At 42.4% G+C, this 16,992-nt stretch overlaps 2 protein-coding genes across 2 annotated transcripts in view; both read left to right on the top strand.

Moving 5' to 3' along the window:
- Positions 1-1,971: 1,971 nt before the first annotated feature.
- LOC129333294 (protocadherin beta-16-like) lies at positions 1,972-4,398 on the top strand. The gene has a single exon (XM_054984828.1). The coding sequence runs from the start codon at positions 1,972-1,974 to the stop codon at positions 4,396-4,398; it is 2,427 nt and encodes an 808-aa protein (XP_054840803.1).
- An 8,369-nt stretch (positions 4,399-12,767) lies between these two features.
- Positions 12,768-16,992, top strand: part of LOC129333798 (protocadherin beta-16-like) — a 171,119-nt gene continuing 166,894 nt past the window's right edge. The window contains exon 1 of the mRNA XM_054985684.1: positions 12,768-15,182. Coding sequence (XP_054841659.1) covers positions 12,768-15,182 — 2,415 coding nt within the window. The remainder of the gene's footprint in view (positions 15,183-16,992) is intronic.

Raw genomic sequence — 16,992 nt, 5'->3', positions numbered from 1 at the left:
TTGTTTTCATAATCAAATCTGTATTGCACAGGAATAGAACTTTCCTGGCAGTTTATCCCATGGCATAGCTTACCAGAGAGGTGAGATTTCAGACTGTAACAAGCACCTGCCATGAAATCAGATCTCTTCCACATATTTCAATAATCACAAGTACTATGTTCCCTATAAAGTCAGTGCACTACAATTGGGCCTCTTATCTCTGGCAGAGGTCTCCAACCTGTTTGGTTTGGTGACCCACAGGTCCAAATTTACTTTGTAAGGTTCAAATCCAGGGCTGGCCCAAGAGACTGAGAAGGTGCTGGGGGGCGGGGGCAGGCACCAGGTTGAAGAGGTGTGGGAAGATGGCAGATGCTGGGAAAGAGGTGAGTGGCAAGTGTCTCAGAGCAGTGGTTCTCCCACAGCAGGTAGAGGCCAGTGAGGCAATGTAGGGGGCTGGGCAAGAGGGGCTGTTGAAGGAGCAGTGCCAAGACAGAGCCTACACTCGCATACACGTCTTTCTCTCCTCCTCTCACTTTTCTTCGCACTGACCAGCTCTCATCTACTCTTTAGCCTTTCCCCCTTCTTCCACTTACTAATTCTCAGACAGCCTCCCCCCCACCCCCATTATTGTTGCAAAGGGTGAGGGTTAGGCAAGAATGTGAGAAGAATGAGAGGAGAGAAAGAGAAGGGTACAAAGGGGAGGAGCTGCCATTAGGGATGGCTGGCCTGCAGGCCACTTTTATAGGCTCTGCGACCCACTCTTGGGTCCCAAGCCCCAGGTTGGGATTCACTGTTCTGTAAGATACCACTGAGCATTTTGTATCCATTTATAGTAAAGCAGAACTTGGGCTTGCTGAGAACCTTCTAGGGATGGATATGTTGGATTATGGATCACTGAAGACCCACAATAAAAGGCTAGGTCATCCATATCTTGAGAGACTGGATGGAGAAACATGTAGACATTTGCAGGTCCCAAATATATATATATATTCTCTCTCTCTCTCTCTCTCTCTCTCTGTGTGTGTGTGTGTGTGTGTGGCGCGCACTTTACTGCACCCTGACCCAACCAAGGCCATGACCAAGCTTATTTATGTCATTCCAGAAACAATAAAGATACGTAAGTTTCATGAAATTGTATTGGGGTAGGGAGGAAAGAGTTTCTACAGATGGCCCAACGTACATTGATGTTCAGACTTTGAATAGTAGTAGAAGCTTCCCCAGTTCTGGTTCTCAGTCTCCCGAGTGGCCCACACTTGCCTGTTTCTGTGTCCCTTTCTTTTCAAAAGCAGACAGTCCTGCCCACATCTTCTCTGTAAGCCCCGTGTGACATTTGCCCTCCAATAACAGTGATTTTTTCCTACTTGCTCAAAGTACACAGTACTGCATTCTCAGAGATATTTAGATAATGGCACCTTTTAAAAAGTGTTCATTTTCATACTGACGTTTTGCTTGTTTCATTGAGCCTATGCTGTTTATCACAAGTTTATGCTTCTGTCTTTTCTTTCAACAATTAGAATATTGGTGGAGATTTGCAGTGCTGTTCTAAGAGGTAGACCTTTCTAAGTCCATTTACTTGATTTGAAAATAAACAGCCGGATTTTAGCATGGTTTTAAATATGAGCTGGTTACTAGTTGTCTCATATGAAATAATATGGACATTTCAACCATGTATTTTAATACACACTTGATAAAGTTGATGGGCCATACCACAAATCTAACAGAAGGTGGTGCCATTGGACAACACAGAACAGACTACCATGGAAAATCTGCTCTCCCTGAAAACTGCAACCATTTGACAAAGAAATCTCAAAGGCAAACACAACAGATCTTCCGTACAAGCTAATCTTCAGAAATTTCAGGGTGAAAAGCCATCGAATCAATTTCCAAAACCAGAAAAAAGGAAAGATTTGCTCTGGAAGCGTAGGAAAAAATTTCTGTTCCTGAAGCTGTTTTACAAAGAACTGCCCGGTGCATCAGAAGGAGGCTAAGACAATGGAAATATATCACAACAGGCAAGTCTGGTACTTTTTCCTATATCTCTGCATGTATGGGGCAATATGTGAGTCTTTGCACTATTCAGTGCCTGAAGAAAAGAAAACAGGGTCTTTGGTGGCAAATGTGCTAAAGGATTTGAAAGTGGATGTGAAGGAGCTTTCTGCTCGCAGGGCCCAGCTGGTTTCTGAAGGCACCAAGCCATATTTCCAGCTGGATCCCCACTCTGGGGATTTGATTTTACAGGATAGAATAGACAGGGAATCTCTGTGTGGTCAGAAGGACCCTTGCGTCTTACTCTCAGAGATTGTGCTGGAAAACCCCTTGCGAGTGCACAGAATGGAAGTCGAAATAGAGGATGTGAATGATAATTCCCCCCAGTTCTCTAAAAAGGAATATCTTTTTGAAATATCTGAACACACACCAACAAATACTCGCTTCCCTATAGAAAAAGCTCAAGATCGGGACAAAGGGGAAAACGATATTCAGAACTACACACTCAGTCCTAATGACCATTTCAAGCTGGATGTGCAAAATCGCAGTGATGGCACCAAATATGCAGAGTTAGTATTGCAGAAACAGTTAGACCATGAAGAGGAAACACGCCTTTCCTTGATTCTGTCAGCTGTTGATGGAGGGACCCCAAGGAGAACAGGCACGGCAAAACTTGTCATTGATGTTTTGGATGCCAATGATAATTTTCCTCAGTTTGGTGATTCTGTATACAAAGTAAAGCTAAAGGAAAATACACCAAGAGGTACACTTGTAACTAAAGTGGAAGCAACTGACAGGGATATGGGTGCCTCTGGGGAGATCACTTATTCCTTCAGCCAGGTACCAGAAAATGTGCTCAGGTCATTCAACTTAAACACACGCACTGCCGAAGTTACTGTTGCAGGAACAATTGATTATGAAGAGGAGAGAAGTTATGAGATAAACATCAAAGCCACGGATGGAGGGGGGCTCTCTGCTTACTGCAAAGTCATTGTGGAGGTTGAGGACAGAAATGACAATGCTCCAGAGGTGACCCTCACATCCCTCACCAGCCCCCTGCCAGAAGATTCTCTCCCGGATACGGTGGTGGCCCTTTTCCGTGTCACAGATCGAGACTCTGGAGACAACGGCAGAACCGCCTGCACTACCGAGGCAAACTTACCATTTGTATTGAAAGCATCTGTGAATAATTACTACCAACTGGTGACCCAGCAGCCCCTAGACAGAGAAAAAGCGTCAGAGTACAACATCACCATCAGAGCCACAGACCAGGGCTCCCCCAGGCTCACTTCAATAACAATAATTAGTGTCCAAATATCAGATATCAATGACAATGCTCCAGTATTTGAGAAGCCAGCATATGAAATGCAATTACGAGAAAATAATATTCCAGGGCTGCTGATAGGATTGGTGCATGCTGATGACCTGGACACAGACCGGAATGCCAAAGTGACATATTCACTTCTGCCTGGGAAGGTCATTGATCAACCCGTGTCCTCTTATGTTTCCATCAACTCTGAAACTGGGAATCTGTATGCCATCCGGTCTCTGGACTATGAGCAGATAAAAGATTTCCAGGTGACTGTGAGGGCCACGGACAGTGGTTCTCCTCCCCTGAGCTCCGAAGTTAAGGCCCGAATTGTCATTGTGGATGAAAATGATAATGTGCCGTTCATCCTGTACCCTCTTCAGAATGGCACTTCCCCATCCAACGACCTGGTTCCCAGGGGGGCGGAGGCTGGTTACCTGGTCACCAAGGTAGTGGCAGTGGACAGAGATTCTGGCCAGAACTCTTGGCTTTCCTATGAGCTCCTGAAGGCCACAGAACCGGGTCTGTTCAGTGTGGGGGCCCAGAATGGAGAAGTGAAAACCATGAGACCAATTAACCAACGAGACACCTTCAGACAGAAACTAATCATTGGAGTGAGAGACAATGGGCACCCTCCACAATCCACCTCTGCAACGCTAAGCATTCTGCTAGTGGATGGCTTTTCTGACCCTTACATGAAAATGGTGGATCTCCCGAAGGATGAAGCGGTCAAGGAGGAAGACCGCACCCTGACTCTGTATCTGGTCATATGCTTGGCTGCCATCTCGTTCATTTTTCTGGTTTCTGTGGTGGTGTTTGTTGCCGTCAAGATTCACAAAAGGAGAAAGTTCATGGAAAGATCAGCCCTGAATTTCCCAGGGGGTCCGAATTTCTCAGAGAATGGTGGAGATGCTGGTGCTGGAACCCTTTCCCGGGCTTACAACTATGAGGTGTGCTTAGCTGGAGGATCTCTGAGCAGTGAATTTAAGTTTCTCCGGCCTCTCTTTCCTGTGTTTTCTGTGGAACCTGCTCAAAATCAGGGGGTTCAGAGGAATCCAGCTGCTTCCCAAGAGGTTCCCAGTCATGCAGCAGAAGGTCAGCTCTTGAATCAGGTGAGAATATAATTGCCATCCTATTCATATGATTAATTTTGTAAACCTTAATGTCTGAATGTCTTACAGAGGCCTTATTAGTTGCCATCAGGTTTGCCAATTGTGGGGTCTAGGTGGAATCAGCAAACTTTTGTGTACAGAAAGGCCACTTGGGAGTCATCTGTGTGCTTTTTCTTGCTTGGAGTGATAGTTTGCTCTTCAGTGTGGCATGCGAAGGAAAGCTCGTTTTGCAAAGGTACAACTAAAAGATCTGAAACCAGGAACATAGCAGTAATAGGATAGCCCTGCCAGAAACTCTTAGCAATGATCTTGAATCTGTTCTTAAAAGTTGCACAGAAATTTTTGTACTGATGTTTGCTTATTGCTGTCTTCAGCAGTGCTTGAACAGCTGTTTAAGCTTTGCAGTATTTCAAAATACGGACAGTGGACATGAATGGTAGTGCTCCCAAATTCTATGAAAATGAATTCGACCTACATATTCCTGGGTTTACCTGGTCCCCAGTGGATGCTAGACATTTGTATTTTGGTTCAAATATCAGATCGCTTGCTGACTCCATCAGGTGCCTGATACAATGCACCACTTGTTTCAAACTGAATAAAAGCTAAAAAAAATCCGTGATCTGGGTCATCAAACTAATTGTGAAAAATAACCAAGAAGGACATTCGTGTCAGAGTGAAAGATTAAAAGTGTCTCTGTGGCACTACATGGAGGCTGAGAACAATAATGTCCCATAGGTGGTTAACAGCAGAATCTCCCATCTCTGCAGGGCCTATTCTTTCCTTCCTGATAGAGACAGGAGAAAAATGTTGAGCAGCGTCTCAAGGAACTAGCAGTCCAAGCTGAGGAACCATAAGTCATTTCCATATCTTAAATGCTAATAATTAATTAGAGGTGTTGCAGGAATCATAAACAAAACATATATTTTGTCGAAGGCTTTCATGGCCGGAGAACAATGGTTGTTGTGGATTTTCCAGGCTGTATAGCCATGGTCTTGGCATTGTAGTTCCTGATGTCTCACCAGCAGCTGTGACTGGCATCTTCAGAGGTGTAGCACCAAAAGACAGAGATCTCTCAGTGTCACAGTGTGGAGAAGATGTAGGCAGGTAATTTATATCTACCCAGGAAGGTGGGTTTGGGCTGAGTCATCCTGTAAGAGTTTCCCAGGGTGTGGAATGCTAATGGAGGGAGGCTTCACTGTATCCTGAGGAGGTTCTTTTGCATATGGATTGGTGCTTGATATGCTAATCTTTTCTGCAGGGCTATTGTAGGATGTAGAGTATTTATCTCCACACTGTGACACTGAGAGATCTCTGTCTTTTGGTGCTACACCTCTGAAGATGCCAGTCACAGCTGCTGGCGAAATGTCAGGAACTACAATGCCAAGACCACGGCTATACAGCCTGGAAAATCCACAACAACCAAAACATATATTGGAGAAATATTGAAGTGTTGGCAATTAGTCCACAATGTTGAATGTAAATGAAGAAGAGAATTCAAATTCACCAACTACTTAGGAAGGTTGGTAGTGATTTGGCAATCTTGACGTTGTCAACAATTTTAAGTCTGGGAACCATTTTATTCTCCCATCTGTGGATTATGACAAGGTAAAGGATTTCAGAGTTCTACTGAAGACAGTTGATGGTGGTTCTTCTCCACTTAACTCAGAAGTTAGTTTTTGAGTTATCATGGATTAAAATAATAATGCTCCCTCCTTCCCCTACCCATTTTAGAACTGTACACCCCTCAGCAATGTTTATGACCTGGTTCAAAAGTCAATCTAAGTTGCTTACCTGGCCATCAAGGTGATAGATGTGGACTCTGGTCCAAACTCTTGGACTTCCTATTAGTTGCTCAAAGCCAAGAGCACAGAAAAGAGAGTGAAAATCAGGAGACCACTGAATGAGCGAGATACGAACAAACAGATTAGTTGTATTGTCGAAGGCTTTCACGGCCGGAGAACGATGGTAGTTGTGGGTTTTCCGGGCTGTATTGCCGTGGTCTTGCCATTGTAGTTCCTGACGTTTCGCCAGCAGCTGTGGCTGGCATCTTCAGAGGTGTAGCACCAAAAGACAGAGATCTCTCAGTGTCACAGTGTGGAAAAGACAACCAAGGAAACAACCAAGGAAAAACAGTCTCCTACAGGAAAAGTGTTTTTGCCATATATCAAAGGAATTACTGATCAGATGGGAAAGCTTATGAAAAAACATAACCTTCAAGCGGTATTCAGACCCACCCGAAAAATACAACAGATGCTACGATCAGCAAAAGACAGTAGAGACCCCCTAACCTCTGCAGGAGTATACCGTATACCCTGCAGCTGTGGACAAGTTTGCATCGGGACCACAAAGCGTAGCATCCAGACAAGAATAAAAGAACATGAAAGACACTGCAGACTTGGACAACCTGAAAAATCAGCAGTGGCTGAACATAGCCTAACTCAAACAGGGCACAGTATCTTATTCCAGGACACCAAAATACTGGACAACACTTCCAACTACTTTGTCAGACTGCACAGGGAAGCCATTGAAATTCACAAGCATAAGCAAAACTTCAACAGGAAAGAAGAAACCTTAAGAATGAACAGAGCGTGGTTTCCAGTTCTGAAAAACACCAGGCTAACAAAACATTCTATCCCTGACAATAGCCCTGCAGAGAAGATTAGCACATCAAGTACCAATCCATATGCAAAAGAACCTCCTCAGGATACAGTGAAGCCTCCCGCCATTAGCATTCCACACCCTGGGAAACTCTTACAGGATGACTCAGCTCAACCCCACCCCTCCTGAGTAGATACAAATGACCTACATCTTTTCCACACTGTGACACTGAGAGATCTCTGTCTTTTGGCGCTACACCTCTGAAGATGCCAGCCACAGCTGCTGGCGAAACGTCAGGAACTACAATGCCAAGACCACGGCAATACAGCCCGGAAAACCCACAACTACCAAACAGATTAGTTATTCTGATCTAACATACTCACGACCCTCCTCATATCAACACTACAGTGATGATGGTTATACTTCAATGGGTGGCTTTTCAAATATTTATATTAGTATTGTCAGTGTCAGTAATGAAGTGAAGGAAATGGAAACCTTTCCTTTGTGTCTGGTGATCTGTTTGGCTGCAGCCTTCCAGGCTTGCGTTGTCTTGGATGTTATCAAAATGCACAAGAAAAGTTTTAGAGAGTGTTTTTATCACTGTACCTCTTCACTTTCTCCCCTACCAGAAATGATATCCCAGAAAATGGTGTTGATTCTTAGACTTGATCACGTTCCCTAATCTATAATTACGAAGCTTTCTTAATTGGTATATCCTTAAGTAGCATGTTCTGTTTCCTCAGACCTCTCTTTCCTGGTTTCCCCCTCCCCCTGTCTGGGGGCCAAGCTACACATGATGAATGACACTTGAATGGCAAGTGTATTTCTCCCTGTTCACTTGCCCTCCACTCAATCCACTTGCCGTTCAAGTGTCATTCGTCATGTGTAGCTTGGCCCTGGGACACCCAAACCTTCCTGTAAATCACAGCATTTCTTCTGACTGTTAAGAAAGAGGTGGAGGACAACAAAATAAAATTCTGGCTAGCCAGCAACTTTAAACTCATGATAATATGACTACTTTGTAAACTTGTTTCATGCTTCCTCCTGGAGTCTCTGTCCCATTTCTGATTCCAATTTCATTCCAATTTCAGCACACATACGCTTGGAACCTTTAGCTCCTTGATTACCTTTTCACTGGCCTTTTGTTTTCGCAGCTGTTTTACATGCCAGGTTGCCTTGCTCGCCAACAAGACATCAATCCCCCTGTGTGTGAGTCCTAGGTGAGGTCTTTTCCTCAGGCCACTTTGCAGCTGACCCAACCATTTTATTCCCTGTTTTCACAAGCAGCTCCAGACTTTGTTTGGTAATAATCACAATTCTTCCAGTTATGCTAATATTGTGATAGTGTTTCCGTATATCTGAACACCATGAGACTCCTGACTGGACCAGAATTTGAGGTATTTATTTACTTATTAAATGTATATGCTGATTTTAACTTGCATTTTCAAAACAGTATAACAACAACAACAACAACAACATTCGATTTATATACCGCCCTTCAGGACAACACCCACTTGGAGCAGTTTACAAAGTATGTTATTATTATCCCCACAACAAATTCAACAATAACACCAATGAAATATAAATATTCAGATAACCTGATAAAAATAACATCTCAAAAATTATATCCCACTTAACAGAATGTTCAGCGGAAGAGTGTGAAAAGGGGAGTTACTCTGAAAAGCATGATGGAATAAAATGGTGTGATTTGTTTGTATAAAGATACTTAAGAGGGAAATAAAACATCAGTCTGCAGAATGGCATTTCAGAGTTTTGCAGCTACAACCTAATGAGCAAAGTGACCAATGCAGTGTTCACCGCCCACTTGGCTACTAGCCTGTCAGCCTTATAGTTGATTCTTTAGGAGGAAGGGAAAGGGGAGATGCGAGTTACTCATGGAAATGGACGAATGGGAATGAGAATGAGAGCCAGTTCGGTGTAGTGGTTAAGAGCGTGGGACTCTAATCTGGAGAGCTGGGTTTGATTCCCCACTCCTCCACTTGAAGCCAGCTGGGTGACCTTGGGCTAGTCACAGCTCTCTCAGAGCTCTCTCAGCCCCACCCATCTCACAGGGTGTTTTGTTGAGGGGATAATAATGGCATACTTTGTAAACTGCTCTGAGTGGGCATTAAGTTGTCCAGAAGGGCGGTATATAAATTGAATGTTGTTGTTGTTATTATTATTATTATTATTATTAAGTATTGTTGCACATGTATCAATACTGTGAGCCTGTAAAGAGCTCTCAGAAACAGGCAGAGCTCTTTATAAGACTTCTCTGAGAAACTTAAAAAGTCCATTTTCAATCAAAATCAGGGAAACTGAGCCTAGTGGGGAGGAACAAAACCCACGGACGCTTAGTTCCCCTCCAGCGTGCATTCCATTTTTTCTCAATACACATCACACATCATTGAGAATTCATGGGGAAATGCTCATATGCCAGCTGTGCAAGAGAGAAATTTAATGGTATAGAAAACAGGATCAATAATAATATAGGTACATATGTCCAAATGTGGTGAATTTGTAAAAAAAAAAAAAAATGGAGAGGGGAGCTGATATAGGATGAGATTTAATTGCAAATTTTTGATATATCTGACAAGCCAAGTGCCAAGGGGTGTGGGCCAGCTTCTCAGACTAGGGGCCCACATTGGATGTGCCTGGGCATGCTCACCTGGCCCCTGGTCACTCCCCACCCCTCCACAACATGCCGGCCACCGTGGCATGTCCCCGCTCGCCTCCCCCGCATCATCGCCCGCAACTCGAGCTCCCAGATGAGTCTGGGAGCCGTCATTTACAGAACAAAATAATAAATTGGTACATAAGTCATTGTCCTGACCTGGATAGATTAGGCAAGCCCAATCTCATTAGATCTTGGCAGCTGAGCAGAAGCAGTGTTGGTTAGTAATTGGATGGGAGACCTCTAACAAAGACCAGGGTTGCAGAGGCAGGCAATGGCAAACCACCTCTGTTAGTCTCTTGCCATGAAAACCCAGCAGTGGTTGCCCTAAGTCAGCTATGACTTGACTGCATTTTCTACCATCACATAAATCATCATTAGATTTTTAAATAGTAGTGAAATAGCACCTTCAAGACTAACCAACTTGATTGTATTATAAGCTTTTGAGAACCACAGCTCTCTTCGTCAGATTCATGGAGGGTATGAAGAAACTGGCCAGAGATATATAGGTGGTGAGGGGTAGGGTGAGAGAGTGCTGGGAGTGAGGGCCATATAAATACAAATCAGTTGCAAAAGTCATGAAGGAGGTGGAGTGCACAATCCAGGCCGGGTGTGACCCCTTCCCTCCATAGCTGAATCTGAATGGAGTGCCTGAAGGCAGTTACTTCTGGTAATGAGATAACCATTCATAGTCACTATTCAATCCAAATCTGATTGAGTCAAATTTACATATGAATTCCAATTCAGCAGCTTCTAGTTGGATTTTGTTTTTGAAATGTTTCTGTTGAACTATGGTAACCTTTAAGTCCTTGATGGAATGTCCTGGTAGATTGAAGCGGTCTCCTACTGGTTTCTAGATATTGCAGTTGTAGAAACGTTGACAAAAAATTGATCAAGTTTGGTTATTTTTCCTCAGTACCACTTCACAAAAATCCACTCTAAACACCACAGTTTGAATTGGGCAGACAAATGTGTGAATTTCATTTGCACCCCTAGTTTTTCAAAATAGTCCTATGAAAAGAAGAAAGACAGATAACTGTGTAAAAGTAATTATGTTATGATCTTGCTCTGAAATAATTTTTCAAACTGATTTATAAGATCATGAAGCTTTCCACAAAAGTTGACAGGGCTAGCAAGAAACTATTTTTCAAATATTCTATTATTTTGCATACTTCATGGAACTTGCAAGATTTTTTTTCCGTTTGGGAATAAACTTATTGAAAGTTGAGTTACTACTGGGCTTGTAGGTAAATGAACCCTAACATTGGTTTATAGAAAAGAAAGTGTCTATGATATTGAACTGAAGTAGAAATTTCCTTAGAGCTAATTATTACATCTACAGTATCCTTCCTAGGAGATAATCATTAGAGTGAGAACATCACTGTGTGTAAACTGTGTAAGAGAAGTTGTGTTATCATTAGCTGATGACCAGGTGAGTGTTATCATATATATACAGAATATAGTTGTCACAAATATATCCAGTGACCTTTTCCTGGACAAATATTGTTATAAAATTTCTTGGTTTGCATAGTTTTCGCTTCTGGATTAAGGAATGATTATATTTTTGGCAAAAAAAGAATGAAATGCAGAAAAGAATGTTAGTTTACTTGCTTATGAAAACAAGATATTATATTGATTCAAGGTAAAAATGTAAGGTAGATGAATACTTTAATTTTTTTTGTCCTGAGGTAAATTCTAAAGGCCTAGATTGCTTTTGTGGAATTGTAATTTTTGTTTTAAATTATATATTTTTGCCATCAAAATGTCTTCGTAATGATGATTAAAGATGTTTCCCACCACTACAAATATGAGCTTGTATCATACCATCGTTTTCTGCCAATGGAAGAACCCTCAGTTTGTCCCCATCAGATGCAAGTCTCCCAGGAGCCCATTTTTTGTGGAAGGGGCAAAATAGGCCACCGCAGGACGGAAGGAGAAGGAAGGAAAGGCCCCTTCCGTGAGCCTTGTGCTGCTCTCTGTTCATTACCATGTAATAATGCTGTGGGGATTTCTTAAGTGGTGAGTTTTTATCTGAATATATGTTTTTATTTGGACATTTATCTGTTGCCTGCAGTTTTTTGAGGGCAAGGATAAAGAGAGCAGAGATTGTTTGGAGAGCAGAACAAGAAAATAGTGGAGTCTAATGAAACGGTAAGTAAAATGAAAGTTAACTTGCAGATAACGCCAACAGGTGCTTATTTCAATGACGCCATCTTGCCCTCAAATTCCAGGACATTTACCTGATTTGTATATGGTGATCAGAATCCAAAGAATAAAATCTAGTTCCATGAGGACAATGAAGATTTTCTGTTTCGTTTTTTAAGACCAACCACAGTGTACTACTAGAAAATGAAACTAGAATTTAGGGGACTTTAAAATGTGATGATGAAAAGTATGGCCTTCAGGTAAGACAATAAAATGAATCTGTAAACCTCCCATTTTTCAATTCCAGTCTTACTCATTTATGTAAAACAATCTGTTTAGAAATGCTAACCCAAAAACTATTATGGGGAAACTGTTATGATATTTCAGTTGTCTATCTAAGGTATAGTTTAAATATATAAACAGATTAATATGAAGACCAAGATGTGCCGATTAATTATTTCCACAATAATCAGTGTATCTATCATTGTATGTGTTCCTCATTTTGGGTTCCAACTTATGAGAAAAATCCTACATTTTTAAACTTGCAATGATTGAGGAAGAAGTCCAAGCATCTTCACACAAGTAATATACATAAGGTGGGAAAGAAATCACTTAATATGTTCTTACTACAAATGATTTTTATATAACCTGTACTAAATGATAAAAATTATGGAGGTTATATCCTAGATCAAGCACAAGGTGGTGCTCTTGGACAACACAAAACACACAATCAAGGAGTAAGGACTCTCCTAGAAATCTGTAGTCATTAAACAAAGAAATCTTGATGAGAAAAGCAGCTGCTCTGTATTGCAACTAAATTTCAGGATAAAAAGGCAAAATAGCCCAAAACAAAACCAAACACAGAAAAAGGAAGATTTGCTTGGGAACCAAAGAGCCAGTTCCAGGAACTACTATATGAGAAGGCATCTAGTTCATTAGATGTGCCTTCAAGAAGCCTGAGACAATGAAACTGCATCACAACGGGCAAGGTTGGTCTTTTTTCCTATATCTCTGCATGTGTGGGGCAATATGTGAGTCCTTCCGCTATTCAATGCCTGAGGAAAAGAAAAGTGGGTCTTTGGTGGCAAATGTGCTAAAGGATTTGAAAGTGGATGTAAAAGAGCTTTCTGCTCGTGGTGCTCGGCTAGTTTTTGAAGGCACCAAACCATATTTCCAGCTGGATTCTTACTCTGGCAATGTGTTATTAAAGGATAGAATAGACCGAGAATTTCTCTGTGGCCAGAAGGATCCTTGCACCTTATTCTCTGAAATTGTGCTGGAAAACCCATTGCAGGTGCACAGAATTGAAGTTGAAATAGAGGATGTGAATGATAATTCCCCACAATTCTTTAAAAAGGAATATCTTTTTGAAATACCAGAGCAGGTACCAATAAAAACCAGATTCCCATTGGAGAGCGCTCATGATGCAGACAAAGGAGAAAATACGGTTCAGAATTACACACTTAGTCCTAATGACCACTTTAGGCTGGATGTTCAAAGTCACAGTGATGGTACCAAATATGCAGAGTTAGTCTTGGAGAAACAGTTAGATCGCGAAGAGGATGTACAGTTTTTCCTGATTCTCTCGGCTGTTGATGGAGGGACCCCAAGGAGAACAGGCACAGCACAAATTATAGTTAAAGTTCTGGACGCTAATGATAACTTCCCTCAGTTTGGTGATTCTGTATACAAAGTGAAGGTAAAGGAAAATACACCAAGAAGTACACTTGTAACTAAAGTGGAAGCAACCGACAGGGATTTAGGTCCTAATGCGGACATCACTTATTCCTTCAGCCAGGTGTCAGAAAATGTACTCAGATCATTTAACTTACACAAATTTACTGGAGAGCTTACTGTTGCAGGAATGATTGATTATGAAGAAGACAGAAATTATGAGATAAACATCAAAGCCATGGATGGAGGGGGGCTCTCTGCTTACTGCAAAGTCGTTGTCGAAATTGAGGATCAAAATGATAATGCCCCAGAGGTGACCCTCACATCCCTTACCAGTCCCCTACCAGAAGATTCTCCCAAAGATAAGGTGGTGGCCCTTTTCCGTGTCACAGATCGAGACTCTGGAGATAATGGCAAAACTGCTGGCACTACAGAGGCAAACTTACCATTTGTATTGAAAGTGTCTATGAATAATTATTACCAATTGATGACCCAGCAGCCCCTAGACAGAGAAAAAGCATCAGAGTACAACATCACCATCACAGCCACAGATTGGGGCTCTCCCAGACTCACTTCAACAAGAATAATTAATGTCCAGATATCCGATGTCAATGACAATGCTCCAGTATTTGAGAAGTCAATATATGAAATGCAAATACGAGAAAATAATATTCCAGGGCTGCTGATAGGATTGGTGCATGCTGATGACCTGGACACAGAGCAGAATGCCAAAGTGACTTATTCACTTTTACCTGGAAAGGTTAGTGATCAACCTGTGTCCTCTTATGTCTCCATCAACTCAGAAACTGGGAATCTGTATGCCATCCGATCTCTGGACTATGAGCAGATAAAAGATTTCCAGGTGTCTGTGAGGGCTGTGGACAGTGGCTCTCCTCCCCTAAGCTCTGAAGTTAGGGTCCAAGTTGTCATCATGGATGAAAATGATAACACCCCCTTCATCCTGTACCCTCTTCAGAACGGCACATCCCCATCCAACGACCTGGTTCCCAGGGGGGCAGAGGCTGGCTACCTGGTCACCAAGGTGGTGGCGGTGGACAGAGATTCTGGACAGAACTCTTGGCTTTCCTATGAGCTCCTGAAGGCCACAGAACCGGGTCTGTTCAGTGTGGGGGCCCAGAATGGAGAAGTGAAAACCATGAGACCAATTAACCAACGAGACACCTTCAGACAGAAACTAATAATCGGCGTGAGAGACAACGGGCACCCTCCCCAGTCCACCTCTGCAACGCTAAGCATTCTGCTAGTGGATGGCTTTTCTGACCCTTACATGAAAATGGTGGATATCCCAAAGGATGAAGCGGTGAAGGAGGAAGACCGCACCCTGACTCTGTATCTGGTCATTTGCTTGGCTGCCATCTCATTCATTTTTCTGATTTCTATAATTGTGTTTATTGCCATCAAGTTTCACAAAAGGAGAATGTTCATGGAGAGCTCAGCTCTGAATTTCCCTGTGGGACCAAATTTCCAGGAGAACTGTGGAGATGCCGGTGCTGGATCCCTCTCCCGGGCTTACAACTATGAGGTGTGCTTAGCAGGTGGATCTCTGAGCAGTGAGTTCAAGTTTCTGAGGCCCCTCTTTCCTGTGTTTTCTGTGGAGCCTACTCAAAATCAGGGGAATTCAAGAATTTCATCTGCTTCTCTGGATGTTCCCAGCCATGCAGCAGACGGTCAACTCACGAATCAGGTGAGAATATAATTGGCACCTCATTTATATAGTTAACATTGTATTTCCTAATATTTGAGTGCCTAAAGAACCCTATTGGCTCCCTCCAAGAAGGGTCACTAGGGATGCAATATTCTAGGGGCCTTGGTGATCTCTGGAATTAACTTCCATTTGGGTTGAGGCTGGGTGATGTGGGTGATTGGGGTAGCAGCAAGATTTCATGCATGGAAAAACCACTTGGGAGTCATCTGAGTGGTTTGTCTTGCTATTGATGGTTGGAGTGATGAATGTGTCTATTCTTTGTTCTGTGGCTAATGGAAATCAAAGCATGTCTTCCATTACTAAGGTACCGAAGGCTTTGAAACCAGTAATTGGGGAACTTTCTTTTTAGAGAGTCCAGCCGGTTTCCAATAACAATATTTCTTAAGTATATTATTATGACTAGAAATCTTTGAGATGATATTTGTTGACAGTCTTCAGCTTTGATTGAACACCTATTTGAGTTATGCAGTATTTTTAAAAGGTGGAAAGAGGACATGAATGACAATGCTCCCAAATTTTCTGAAAATGCATTCCAACTGCAGATGACCTCAAGATATTCTTGTCCATACTGTGGAAGCTACAATTGTGGATTTTGGTTCAAATGCACAGAGCACTTACTCATTCAATAGGTGCCTGAGAAAACACTTTACTTGTTTCAGTTGAATCAAAGCTGGGAAAATCAGTGTTTTGGGTCAAATTGATTGCATCAAAAAGCCAAGTAATCACATTGATGACAGAGTGATAGATGGAAAGAGTCTTTTGTGTCACTGTAAGGTTCTTGTGGTGGTTGAGGATAATAATGACAACGTTCCAGAGGTGTCAATCAAGATCATCAGAAACATATGTAAGGATTGCTTCTGTGCCCAACAGTGATTCTATTCAGTGTCATAGATTTAGATATAACAATATCGAAGTTTGCTTCAATCCAGGTTTTTCACTCAATCTCCCTCCCTACTACAGTCCCAGTTTCATGTGACTTTTGTCCATGCAAGTCTCATGATCCCATGCTGATCACAGAGGACCTCCTCTTCCACAGAGAAAAAACAGTTTTGATCTAACCCAGAAACTAAACTCTATGGAGAAAAACCTTTCCTTTCTAATAAAAGCAATTGCAATTCAAAAAGATTAGCTCAAATACAGAAGGGCAAATCAGTGGGAAAAAAGAAGAAAAACATACAAATATAATATGAATATGCTTCTGCTCAGGATGTTTTTTGGTGATATGCACAGTACCGGTACCTCTTTCTGCAGTATCAGCACCTTTTTCAGCTGGCAGGCTTGGGCCCCAAGGTGTTGTACATCATGAATACTGGCACCTCAGACTTCCGGTTTGGCTAATGGCGGGCTGATGCGGTCCAGGGAGCTGGACCGTCAAGAGTGACTGTTTTGGGCAGGCCAGGTGCTCAGATCACCGGCTGCCACTCCTCTCCAGGTAGGAGAGGAGCCAGAACGCTACAAGTTCCACAGAGAGTGAGATCTCAGCAGGGGGGAGGGTCCAGGACGATGGATCTCCCACATCGCTTTGAGGTACTCTCGAAGAAGGACGAGCTAACATCTCTGCAGCACTCTCTGAGTCGTTGTTCAGCATAAGCCCGCCAGGATCCAAGCTTCAGAACCAGATTTGGCTAATTGGTAACGAATGAGGCAGCACGAAAGACCCAAATGGAACAAATCGAGGTAAAAGATCTTTATCTGGCTTTTGGATTTTAAAAGAGAAGGAAAATTTCTACTAAAAATGAAAATTGTGAACTGAGATGATAGAATAAGACAGGAGCAAGTCATCTTGAAG

This window comes from Eublepharis macularius, chromosome 7 (assembly GCF_028583425.1).
Source record: "Eublepharis macularius isolate TG4126 chromosome 7, MPM_Emac_v1.0, whole genome shotgun sequence".
Lineage (NCBI taxonomy): Eukaryota > Metazoa > Chordata > Lepidosauria > Squamata > Eublepharidae > Eublepharis > Eublepharis macularius.
This window is presented reverse-complemented; position numbering and strand designations above follow the sequence as displayed.

What these genes read in the sequence shown, in the direction of transcription:
- LOC129333294 (XM_054984828.1), top strand. Translation starts at nt 1,972, where the DNA reads ATGGAAATATATCACAACAGGCAAGTCTGGTACTTTTTCCTATATCTC.